General features: G+C 44.9%; 1 protein-coding gene across 1 annotated transcript in view; it reads left to right on the top strand.

Moving 5' to 3' along the window:
- The window catches only part of LOC310798442 (NACHT, LRR and PYD domains-containing protein 1-like), a gene marked incomplete at its 5' end in the record, with an annotated part of 90008 nt that overhangs the window by 61038 nt on the left and 15370 nt on the right, over window positions 1–13600 (top strand). Inside the window, 5 exons of the mRNA XM_083660989.1 lie at window positions 588–802; window positions 934–1202; window positions 9976–10101; window positions 10420–10564; window positions 10871–10939. Coding sequence (XP_083517115.1) covers window positions 588–802; window positions 934–1202; window positions 9976–10101; window positions 10420–10564; window positions 10871–10939 — 824 coding nt within the window. The remainder of the gene's footprint in view (window positions 1–587; window positions 803–933; window positions 1203–9975; window positions 10102–10419; window positions 10565–10870; window positions 10940–13600) is intronic.

The raw sequence follows: 13600 nt of genomic DNA, 5'->3' as shown, positions 1-13600 counted from the left end.
AGTAAACTGGCATTTGAGGGGTTACAATTCTGAGTAAGCATGAAATGTTGATATGAGGTATGAGGGATGAAGTTACCAATGGATAAGAATCAATACAAAATAAACAAATAAATAATTATCAATATAAAAAACAAGTATGAATATCAATATTCAGCTGCTAGACCAACTTAGGAACAACAGGCAACACATTATTAGGGGGGTACTTAAATTGACAAACATTACATGTGTTCCTCATGATCCCGCACAATTCATGCGGGATCAAAACATGAGTGTCTCTCGCCATTCACCACCATTTAGATTTTTTTCCGTGGCTGGTTCGCATAGGACTCGATGAGAAAGAGAGGGACTTTTGTCTGTTGACTTTAAGACGAATCAAGTGCTAAGATCCAGGTCTTCCGGACTAATTCCTGTGGTACTCTACTATAGCCTATTATTCACAGGCCATCTAATGAAAACTGCTCACAACTTTTCATTTCTAAAAGGTCTGTCTTCTTACATTGGATGATGCTAGTGGAGTGCTACTATCACCCAACATTGTGTGTGCTACAGACTATATACAGATACATGCTCTATTGTGTGTCCTACAGGTTCAACTCCCCTGGTGCAGGTGTGTTCCAGTGTACTTTGACTGGTCTGGTGTTTACTATGGCTGAGGAGGGGGAGGTGCTGTACAGGACCATCCAGTGGGATGAGGGCCTCCTCCAATCAGCTGGCAAGACACCTGCAGGCCCGCTGTTCAACATCCAGTGTCCTCAGAACTCTGTCCGTCAGCTCCACCTCCCACACTGTGAAACCACCCCTGGTAGGCACATTATTCAGTCATGATTATGTATTGATTACTGCTGAACATTTTCTACAAAGAATTAAATTAAATGTAATGCCATTTTAATGGAGTTGACACAAGTGAAACGAAATGTTGATGTGTATTCACAGCACCACTTCCTGAAAGTGAAAGCCTGTCTGTTGTCCACATCACTGATGAGGGAATGAGCTTCCTCCAGCCACTGGAGATCACAGAAACTCATGTGGGTGTGAATGTCCCCCACCTCTCTGCCTTTGGTCTAGTGTGGAATTACATTCTGGCATTTCTAACTTCCACCAAGCCTATCCAGGGCCAAGTTCTGCTGTTCCTCCTCCGACCACGACACAGAAAGCCAAAACTCAACGTGTTTCTGCTGCCAGACAACATTCCTGTTCAGGAGGTAATGCTCCCTGTCACATTCGGGGCTGAAACCCTATTGTTTTTGTGCTGGTATTTATTATTATTGTATATTAGGAATCAGGGCCGGTTCCAGAACAAGATGACTAGGGGTGCATCCTAGATAGGAAGGGGTGCAGATGCCCGGCCAAAGGCCGGGCCCACTCGGGTGGCCGGCCTAAGGCCGGCCGCCCCAAAAAATTGACATGTTATTTTACTAAAAATAATGCATTTGACCATCATTTCAAGTAGAATGATACCACCCAAGTAAGAATATTTCAAGTGTTTCAAGTGCTTTACTGAAATATTTGGACCATATAATGATAATACAATTATCTCAACCTTAAAAGGTTACATATAGGTGCCAAAAAGCCATAAAATCACATCAAAGAACAAAGAAAAACAACAACTATCATTCAAGTTTAAACAGTAAGTGTGCAGCTGTAGCATTTATAAAAAAAAAATTTTTTTTTTTTTTTTTACTTTTCAACTGAGCATGCAGACAATTAAAATAAGGGTGCAATGCATGCTTTTGCACCCCCGTAGAACCGGGCCTGTTAGGAATACCTCACTCACGTTGCATTGTTCAAATTTTGCAATCTGGTGGAAGCATTTTTCAATCAAGTAGGCATCTCTCACGTTACGCGTGCTTGATTCCTATGCCTGCCCGGGCTCGCTAGCTCAGCCGCCACATGGCCTCACCCGCCCTGCAGCTGGCTGAGCTGGCCCTGAAGCTCGCATACGCAGCTGCTGCGTGGCCTCACCTGCCCTATTGGTGCATGCAGGTGTGTGAGTGTGTGTTGCTCACAAAATGTTATTGCCCTTAAAGGGATACACCACTTTTTTGGAAGTTTAGCTCATTTGCCACATCCCCCCAACATAACCAAGATACACCATGCCTTACCGGCACTGTCCGCTCAGTTTACAGTGAGCTACAGTCGTGAAGTTAGTAATTATCGCCATAGAATGGAGGCTAATGGTACAGCTGTTAAAAATCTGCCAAAACACACATCTCACGGCGACAAAATACATGTTGTGCTTCGGGTACTCACCACACGATGAATTGTTAATCCAAAATGCACATAATCTGTCTTTTTGGAAGGAAAAGAGGTTGGCGGCCATGTTTGGAAAGTAGTGCCGGCTACCTCTTTTCCTTCCAAAAAGACCAATTATGTGCATTTTGGATTAACAATTCATCGTGTGGTGAGTACCCGAAGCACAACATGTATTTTGGCGCCGTGAGATGTGTGTTTTGGCAGATTTTTAACAGCTGTACCATTAGCCTCCATTCTATGGCGATAATTACTACTTCATGACTGTAGCTCACTGTAAACTGAGCGGAGAGTGCCGGTAAGGCATGGTGTATCTTGGTTATTTTGGGGGGATGTGGCAAATGAGCTAAACTTCCAAAAAAGTGGTGTATCCCTTTATGCGCGCGGGTATGACATCACTAATGACATAATCAGTCTTATGACATCACTGACAACATCATCAGTGATGTCATAATGCCTCCTTGTGTGTGTGCCCCCTTATGACATCATTAGATTCTTTAAGATTAGATTATTTAATGACCACACAGCCAGGCTGGTGGAATTTGTTTTCAGTACAGTTCATACGTAAGCAATGGTCCAACATTAAACATCATAATACATACATAAAACACAATAACAATACACAATACAGTCATAGCAGCAGTGATATTGGGGTTGTTACAGAGAGTTTGATTGATTGATTGAAGTGTTTATTTAGAATATGAAAGCAAAATAATAAAATAAAAGCCATTTCAGAAACAAAGAAAAATAGAATATATACATATTCGAAAAGGAGTGGGAAGAAGTAAAACTTATTAACTCCCACCCCTTCTCCATAAATAATAAATAATAACAAGCTTCCTGGTCTAACCCTGTCTATACACTACTGTGTAATATTTACTAGTAATTCAGTAGTTCAGTGTCCTTATAGCAGTGGGGAAGAAACTGTTTTTAAAACGGGTTGTCTTGGTGGGCAGAGACCTGTAGCGCCTCCCGGAGGGCAACAGCTGGAAGATGTGGTATGCTGGGTGAGTGGGGTCAGAAATTATTTTTTTAGCTCTATTTATTGTCCTTTGGCGGTGGAGTGATTCAAGTGACGGAAGGGGGGTGTGGATTATTTTGGAGGATTTATTGATGATTCGCTGTAGTTTGTTTTTGGAGTGAGTGTCCAGACTGCTGTACCAAACTGTTATGGAGAAGGTGAGGATGCTTTGTATGATGGCCAGGTAGAACCGGAGCAGGAGATGTTTTCTTATTCTGAATTTTTTGAGCTGACGGAGGAAGAAGAGTCTCTGATTGGCTTTTTTGTAGATGTGATCTGTGTTGGTTTTCCATTTGAGGTTATTGCTTATGTGAGTGCCAAGAAATTTGAATGAGTCCGTGGTGCTTATTGGTTCGTCGGAGATGAGTATGGGGGTTTTGGGGTATGGCTGGCATCTGAAGTCGATGATGAGTTCTTGGGTTTTGGATGAGTTGAGTAGGAGGTTATTGTCTGTGCACCAGGTAACTGTTTGATCTGTGCACGGTATTCTGTTTCATTATTGTCTGTGATGAGGCCTATGATGGTTGTATCGTCTGCGTATTTGTAGATGTTGACGGAGTTGTAGTGGGATATGAGCAGGTTGGTGTATAGAGAGAATAGCCAGGAAGAAAGGACGCAGCCTTGGGGGGCTCCTGTGCTGAGGTACAGATGGTGAGATGTGATGTTGTTGATTTTTACCTTCTGTTGTCTGTTGGAGAGGAAGCTGTGGATCCAGTGACAGATGCAGGGGTCAGTGTTCATATCCAGTAGCTTATTGATGAGTTTGGCCGGGTTGATTGTGTTAAAAGCAGAGCTGAAGTCCATGAAGAGAATGCGGGCGTAGGTGTTGGGGGTATCCAGGTGTTGCAGGAGGTGATGGGTGGCTGTGTTGGCTGTGTCTTCTACTGACCCGTTAGTTCTGTATGCAAATTGATGTGGATCCATGAGGAGGGTGGTGCTGGTTTTGAGGTGGGTGAGAATGATGCGTTCAAATGATTTCATGGCTACGGATGTGAGAGCAATTGGTCTGTAGTCGTTGAGGCAGGATATGTTGTTGGATTTCGGTACGGGGATAATGGTGGACTGGAGACTGGAGGAGTTAACTCATTCATGGCCAAAGACGTCTTTAACGTGTTATCAGGAATGTGCCTCCCAGCCAAAGACGTGTTTGACGTGTTTTTGTTTTTATTAGTGCAGCGCGTAGTTCAAAGACTTCCCCAGCCTGTGACATGGTATCAGGTCCCTGGCCTCAAAGCCAAGCCGACAACACGTGAACAAACACATACCGCAGCTGTTGTTTTGAAATTGAGCAGGAGGAAAGAACAGAAAACGGAGAAACGCTTCCTTGTGCAGAGAGGAGAAACGCCATTGAAACGCCCCTCGGCGCGCTGCACGAGCTGGTCGCCTTGCTGCAGGGCAGCGGACATGGATCAGTTGTTCGCGGTAGTCAAACCCGTGACCAACATGATCGATCCTGGTCCCTGGACCCCGTTCCTGTGTGCCAGCCCGAAAGAGACGAGACGGAGTCACAACTTTGTGAGGAGGAGAACAGCAGCCTCGCCACAGAAATTGCTTTCACACAGAGCCAAGCAGCACGGCCACTTTCCATGTGAGGGCGAGGAAGACTGGACTCCAATGCGACAGGACCCGGATGATCTCGCGGTAAGGAGTGTGTGTGTGTGTGTGTGTGTGTGTGTGTGTGTGTGTGTGTGTGTGTGTGAGAGAGAGACTACACTGATCTCTGCATTCTATGATCGTATAGTTTACTGAGACACTAGTACACTACACTGTCTCTGTACTAAATGTGATTATATAGTTTACTGAGGATATGTTGCTTTAATTTCAGATGAGGAGCCGATTGTGAGCCCACATCTCAGAATGAGGTCAGGACGGTCAGGACGGTCATTTAGGTCTGCTAAATGACGAAATGTAATGTAATGTAAAGAGACACACATGGGCCCCGCGCACACACACACACACATTCACACTCACTCACACTGAGTAAACTGTATTGTTGAATGTAAAAAAAGCACTTCATGTATATATATATATATATATATATATATTTTTTTTTTGTCATTTGTGTCATAACGAATAATATTTACATGTCTGATGTCAATACAGTTCAAAATAAAAGAATTGAGAGCGAGTTCTGCCTGAGATAGTGTCCTTTACAAAAATGCAATTTTCTGCAATTTCTCTTCTCAGAGAGACCTTTTTGGTGAAAACAGGGTGTATATAAATGGCTATAAGTAGAGTACAGAACATGCTAAAAGCTCACTTTTTTTTTCTGGTGAACCCAGAGACGTACATCTTCATTTTGAGGTATTGCAAATCACTTTGGTGCTAATAGATAATTTACTGTGGGTCTTGAAAAATGACCAACAATTATGAAAATCTTTGGCCTGTGCTAAATATTGGCAGTCCTAAACTGGCCATGAATGAGTTAAAAATGCTGGTGAAGACGGGGGCCAGTTCTGCAGCACAGTGGTGTAGTACAGATGGACTGATGTTATCTGGGCCTGCAGCTTTGTTTTTCTTGAGCCTTTGGAAGGTGGTCCTCACCTCTTCCTCCTGGATGTGAAAAGGAGGGGGTGGAGGGGGGGAGGGGTGGAGGGGGGGGTGACTGTTCAAATCTTGTATAGGTGTTGAGTTTGTCCGGGAGCTGATTGTCACTGTCACGGCCGGTTCACACACACGCCTACGCCTATGCCTACGCCTACGCCTATGCCTACGCATATAGGCATTGCTTCATGCACGCCTGGCGCCTATTTTCGTTCACACAGGACACCACGCTCTGCGCTACGCTGAACACATGAGCAGCGTTTTTTTTACACTTTTCAGATCTGATTTATAGCATGGGTGAGTCCTCTTTTTTATTGTAATGTGCAAGTGAGGATGTCTGTCTATTTCTTGGCCCGCTGTATTGTAATTGTTATTTTCCCTCGGGTAATCATGTGACTATGAGTCATCAACACCATGAGTGATACATGCATTGAGACAGGGGGGGTATATATACATCTGACAGAAAAGACGTTAATAGAGGAACACATGAAGGACAGCTCTCTTACTATGCACTCGTTAATTCGCGCTCCACCCTCCCTTTTGGGCAAACTCGGTAGAAAATATGGCCCAAGTCCACCAGAAACAACAGCCAGCTTGACAGTTCAGCGCGCCTAGAGCTGAAAAATAGAACAGACGCCTAAACGATAAATGCAGCGCAGCGTAGGCACAGCGCGAGCGTGGCTTCAGCACAGCGTGGCAGCGGTATGTGTGAACGCTCTCGTCTGTTAACAAGGACGCCTAAATTTTAGGCGTTGCTTAGGCGTTGCTTTAAGCGTTGCTCTAGGCGTGTGTGTGAACCGGCCGTCAGGTATGGGGGTAGGTTTCTTTTTATAATTGGTGATGTCCTGAAGTTTTTTCCAGATGGTTCTTGTGTCATTGGTTGTGATTTGTTGTTCTAATTTGGCGGCATAGTTGGATTTGGCTTTTCTTATTGCAGTCCTTAGTTTATATTTTGCAGCCTTGTAATGTTCTTTTACTCAGTGTGTGTGCTGCAGCGCGGCCTTCCTGCTCCTGCAGCCTCTCTGCCTGTCTCTCTATTTGACTCTCTCTCTCTCTCTCTCTGTTCGGGAGTTGTCCTCTGTACACGGACGGACACGGCACACACGGCTTGTTTTGTTGTTTTTTACACACTAAGAGACAGCACGCTGTCTGTCGCTGACTGAACGGAAAGCTACATGTCATGACATGAATATGAATGGCAGACTAACGTCACGTGAGGGTCTGTGTGTGACTGTGTGGCTGGGGGAGTGTCTGTGCACTCCTCCTCTTTGTCTGACTGTGCTCTGCTGTGTAAAATTAAGCGAGTAATACAACATTATTTAATTTAATTATTGAAACGGCCCGACCCCGGCCCGGACCTATTAATTAAAAAAAGAAGATAAAAAGCCCGGCCCCGGCTAGGGATGTCGAAAATCATAATTTTTCTTGACCGACAACCGACACTCATTAGCCGACAACTGTCGGTTAACCGAGAAGATTAAAATGCGCTATTTGACTGTCTGTGCCCCATTAAACAATTACCACAACAAATGCTTGATTTTTTTCATTAGAAAGCGTTTATTTTTTACATCTACAAGCAGAAAAAAACAAGTTGAAGCCTCCAGCCATCTAAACAAAAACATTCCTCCGATAGGCTATACTTTAGAGCTGCACACATTGCATATTATAGGCACGTCAATTGACACGCAGCTGCCCGGTGAAGTAGTGTTTGAGCGGACGACAGCCCAGGCTGCAGGGCGCACTGACAAAGTGCGCAGCATCACTACAGTATCTTCTCCTCACTAATCACACAGTGGTTTACCTGCTTTTGGTCTCACCCCTTATTCCTCTCTCTTCACACACGCGACGAGGGCTCTGCTCTGTGTGTACATTATGAAGACGAGTCGCACGCAGCTGTCAGTAGCCGCTTTCACACCGGCCTTGAAAGTGTCAATGAATACAGTCTACAAACAATCCGTCTCTGTCCCGTTCTGAAACAATTTCTCCGAAGCTACCATGTGTTGGACAGTAAAGACTAACGTTAATTGTTACTTTTCAATCGTCAATTAGACCGCTTCTTGTCTGCATCTTTAGGACACGGTAAAAACTACTGTTTGATCAGTGCGCGCTGAACGCTGTGAGATTAGCAAGGTGTCGGGTTTCAGGCCATGCGCTTCTCTCTCTCTCTCTCTCTCTCTCTCTCTCTGCATGTGTTTAGGAGACGTGATTTTTTTTTTTAACCGTTTAACTGATAGTATTAATCGGTTAATGTTCTAACGGTCGATTATCGGTTAAACGGTTATCGGTTGACATCCCTAGCCCCGGCCCGTATTGGCCAGGCCCGAGGGGCCCGCGAGGGTACCCTCGGGCCTGCAGCTCTCTAACCCACATTGCCATATTTATATATATATATCAATCAATAAAATATAGATAGAAGGTGAAACAACACAGATATAATGGGTTATAGTGGGACTTTCCATGCCTGCCCCATTCACTTCAATACATTCAGGCGGCGTCTTGTCATAGATGCATGTTCAATGGGTCAGCGTGGGGGAAATCTTCCCGTTCTTTGCAGGCAGCAGAGTTAGCATTTTGCTGCTAGCCCAGCCCAGGCAGACAGGATTGGGGATTAATCGTGCATTCCTTTATAACTGGGACTGGTAATCTTACGGTTCAAAGGTCATGAGCTGGGATGGTGACGTCACCAGAGGTGGTATTTCACATTACAGCCTCAGCAGCCCCGACCTAAAAAATCCAAGATGACTGCGACAACAGTCGTTATAATTGTAGTAAATGTTGTTTATTAGCACTTCTGTCTTGTTTGTGTCTCATTAAATCAGCTGTACACACATCACTGCCTAACTTCTATCTGTGTGGACATGAGGCTGCAGGGTTTGTATGCGCAAAATGCCTTGTTATCAACTGTTATTGCTAACAATGGCTAGCCTGGCTAGTAGGGGTGTCAAAAAGAATCGATTATAAGATGCATCGCGATGCGGACGTGCACGATTCTGCATCGATTAACAAATATCAAAAATCGATTATTAAAAAAAAAAAAAAAAAAAAAATTATAATCAAATAAAATAGAATGTAAGTACATGCAGTTGTTTATTTTAATTATGGATCATAATACAATGCAATTCCAAATGCACTTTTATTTTAAAAGTAGCCACACAGTGAGAAAAAAGAAAGTGAGAAAAAATAAATCATGTATTGCGGAAAAAGTGATGCATCGATTTAAGATGCATCGCGATGCATCGTGATGCATCGTTTAATCGAATCGAATCGTTGACAGATGAATCGTAATCGAATCGAATCGTGAGGCCAGTGAAGATTCACAGCCCTACTGGCTAGTGACTGGATCTGACTAGTGAACAGTGATCTTTCCAGCTCAAGTTTTCTGCAAATGGAACGCTAACAATACGGATGTGACGTAATTTAGCCTCCACATCCCAGTTATTTTGCGATAAAGGAATGTAACATTAACCCCCGCAGTAAACACACATCTGAACAGACATCTATGTACCTGCTCTTGAATCCCCGATCCTGTAGTGTAGAGCTGCAGCACCTTCCGCAGGTGAGTCAGGTCATTAAGATATATTATTGGTTTTCCCCCACGCCCTACTGACACAACGCTAGCGGAAGTAACATTTTGTGGGCGTTCCCACACAGACCGACTGTATCTATAGAACTGTCCCTAAAGTCGAGCCCCAATGCAAAATTTGAACGCTGTGATGAGAGTGATGTCTCTTCCTTTTGTTACAGTATAGGTTAGGCTACTACTTGCACACAGAGAGGAAGCAAAATCTTGCATTTTTGATCAATACCATACTCTTTTTCAGATTAGCTACTCTTCCCCCCCATTTGAGACGCGCAGGGCTATTCATAAAACATTTGTGGCCCCAAATGCCAGGACTAACAACACCCATAGCAGATAGTATGCACACCAAAATGACTGCTGACCAAATCTCTATCCCCTCTCTCTCTCTCTCTCTCTCTCTCTCACTCACTCACTCACTCACTCACTCACTCACTCACTCACACACACACACACACACACACACACACACACACACACTACGGTGATATATGTATCTAAACATGTCAAACTGTTGAGACTGTCATCATGAACACGACAGTGAAACGATCTTTCAAGTACAACTGTTGTGATATAATTTAAGGTGAAAAGTCAACAAGAAAATGCTGAGTACATCCGGACTCCATCCGATTGTCATCCTTTGTCGACCTCTAAAAAGTACAGTCTCCACTGCACTCCTGAGGAGTGTAAAGTACAGCCTAAGCCTAAGGTACGTCAAATACAACTTCCTGCAAAATATATCTCTGTTAATGATGCTTTAACGTGCGCACGAGTGTGTGTGTGTGTGTGTGTGTGTATGTGTGTGTGTATGTGTGTGTGTGTGTGTGTGTGTGTGTGTGTATGTGTGTGTGTGTGTATGTGTGTGTGTGTGTATGTGTGTGTGTATGTGTGTGTGTGTGTGTGTGTTTATGTGTGTGTGTGTGTGTGGGTGTGATACAGATTCAGTTCTTTTACATGTAAAACACGAACATTCAATTATATCATATTTTTTGGGAGCAAAAACAGCAACACTTCTCCTGGTTTTCAGGATGTCTTACAATTTTATCCAAAATATGGACCAAATTACCACCCAACATTTGAGGTTCGCCTGGATACAAGAACAGAGGAAGTGACTCTGATCATCCAAAATGAAGAGAGGACATCAGTCTGGTATCATGAGCTTGATCTGCCTGGTAAAGACTTAAATCCTCATAAAGCTTCACTCAGTCTGTTAGAATGGAGAAGGTGATGGTAGTTCAGCTCTAGATCATTTTTCAGTCTGGCTGCATTCACAGTCTGCTGTGGCATCTCTGCTCTGTGCGTGTGCACGTGTGTGTGTGTGTGTGTGTGTGTCACACACACACACACACACAAACACACACACACACAGCAGATTTTCAGCATATAACATAAATTAATCAGTATGGTAAATTAATCTGCATCATAGCAACAACATTACTTTGCAAAGCTTTTAACATCATGAAACACATGGCCTTCAGTTTCAGAATCATCCACCGACAGCGGAGCAGCGGCAGGGCCCTCATCTGTTACCCAGGACATGAGACAAGGTGAGCTCATGTTAGCCAGGACGTGAGACAAGGTGAGCTCATCTGTTACCCAGGACGTGAGACAAGGTGAGCTCATCTGTTACCCAGGACGTGAGACAAGGTGAGCTCATCTGTTACCCAGGACGTGAGACAAGGTGAGCTCATGTTAGACAGGACGTGAGACAAGGTGAGCTCATCTGTTACCCAGGACGTGAGACAAGGTGAGCTCATGTTAGCCAGGATGTGAGACAAGGTGAGCTCATCTGTTACCCAGGACGTGAGACAAAGTGAGCTCATGTTAGCCAGGACATGAGACAAGGTGAGCTCATCTGTTACCCAGGACGTGAGACAAGGTGAGCTCATGTTAGCCAGGACATGAGACAAGGTGAGCTAATCTGTTACCCAGGACGTGAGACAAGGTGAGCTCATCTGTTACCCAGGATGTGAGACAAGGTGAGCTCATCTGTTACCCAGGATGTGAGACAAGGTGAGCTCATGTTAGCCAGGATGTGAGACAAGGTGAGCTCACCTGTTACCCAGGACGTGAGACAAGGTGAGCTCATCTGTTACGGAGGATGTGAGACAAGGTGAGCTCATCTGTTACCCAGGAGGTGAGACAAGGTGAGCTGTTAGGCAGGACATGAGACAAGGTGAGCTCATGTTAGCCAGGACCTGAGACAAGGTGAGCTCATGTTAGCCAGGACATGAGACAAGGTGAGCTCATGTTAGCCAGGACCTGAGACAAGGTGAGCTCATGTTAGCCAGGACGTGAGACAAGGTGAGCTCATGTTAGCCAGGACGTGAGACAAGGTGAGCTCATGTTAGCCAGGATGTGAGACAAGGGGAGCTTGTCTGTTACCCAGGACATGAGACAAGGTGAGCTCATGTTAGCCAGGACGTGAGACAAGGTGAGCTCATCTGTTACCCAGGACATGAGACAAGGTGAGCTCATCTGTTACCCAGGATGTGAGACAAGGTGAGCTCATATTAGCCAGGACGTGAGACAAGGTGAGCTCATGTTAGCCAGGACGTGAGACAAGGTGAGCTCATGTTAGCCAGGATGTGAGACAAGGTGAGCTCATGTTAGCCAGGACCTGAGACAAGGTGAGCTCATGTTAGCCAGGACGTGAGACAAGGTGAGCTCATGTTAGCCAGGACGTGAGACAAGGTGAGCTCATGTTAGCCAGGATGTGAGACAAGGGGAGCTTGTCTGTTACCCAGGACATGAGACAAGGTGAGCTCATCTGTTACCCAGGATGTGAGACAAGGTGAGCTCATGTTAGCCAGGATGTGAGACAAGGTGAGCTCATGTTAGCCAGGATGTGAGACAAGGGGAGCTTGTCTGTTACCCAGGACGTGAGACAAGGGGAGCTCATCTGTTACCCAGGACGTGAGACAAGGTGAGCTCATGTTAGCAGGATGTGAGACAAGGGGAGCTTGTCTGTTACCCAGGACATGAGACAAGGTGAGCTCATCTGTTACCCAGGATGTGAGACAAGGTGAGCTCATATTATCCAGGATGTGAGACAAGGTGAGCTCATGTTAGCCAGGACGTGAGACAAGGTGAGCTCATATTAGCCAGGATGTGAGACAAGGTGAGCTCATCTGTTACCCAGGATGTGAGACAAGGTGAGCTCATATTAGCCAGGATGTGAGACAAGGTGAGCTCATGTTAGCCAGGACGTGAGACAAGGTGAGCTCATATTAGCCAGGATGTGAGACAAGGTGAGCTCATATTAGCCAGGACATGAGACAAGGTGAGCTCATCTGTTACCCAGGATGTGAGACAAGGTGAGCTCATATTAGCCAGGACGTGAGACAAGGTGAGCTCATGTTAGCTCATGTGATGGCAAAATTGCCGAAATGCCCTGCTGATCCATCAATAATGAGATATCAGTTTCAAGTGTTTTTAGGAGGTTTTTATTCTACATTAACATCTGTGCACAGAGGTCTCTTCCCGACCACGTTGTCAGATAAGAGCCATGAGTCATTGTTACATCTCATCATATACTGAAACTATCGCACCCGCCCCCCACCTTGGAGGCCAGTGATTTTCCACTGCTCTCAAAAAGTTCCATCTACCCTAGTAAGTTTCCATTAGGCCATGTAGCTTCATCTGACATTCACAAAAGACAAAATACATGTTATCTCCCTTCAGGAATGTTCTGCAATGGTGAAGAACATAGTTCACAAAATACATCTTAGAAGGGCCATAGTTCATTAAGCAATCAATCAATAAGCACTCAATCAATAATTTGCTATCACACTCATGTTAGCCAGGACATGAGACAAGGGGAGCTCATCTGTTACCCAGGACGTGAGACAAGGTGAGCTCATGTTAGCCAGGATGTGAGACAAGGTGAGCTCATGTTAGCCAGGACGTGAGACAAGGTGAGCTCATGTTAGCCAGGATGTGAGACAAGGGGAGCTTGTCTGTTACCCAGGACATGAGACAAGGTGAGCTCATGTTAGCCAGGACGTGAGACAAGGTGAGCTCATGTTAGCCAGGACGTGAGACAAGGTGAGCTCATCTGTTACCCAGGACGTGAGACAAGGTGAGCTCATGTTAGCCAGGACGTGAGACAAGGTGAGCTCATGTTAGCCAGGACGTGAGACAAGGTGAGCTCATGTTAGCCAGGATGTGAGACAAGGTGAGCTCATGTTAGCCAGGACGTGAGACAA

The sequence above is a fragment of the Poromitra crassiceps genome, assembly GCF_964638095.1.
Source record: "Poromitra crassiceps genome assembly, chromosome: 2".
NCBI lineage: Eukaryota > Metazoa > Chordata > Actinopteri > Beryciformes > Melamphaidae > Poromitra > Poromitra crassiceps.
The sequence above is the reverse complement of the archived record's forward strand: the minus strand, read 5'-3'. Positions and strand labels throughout refer to the sequence as shown.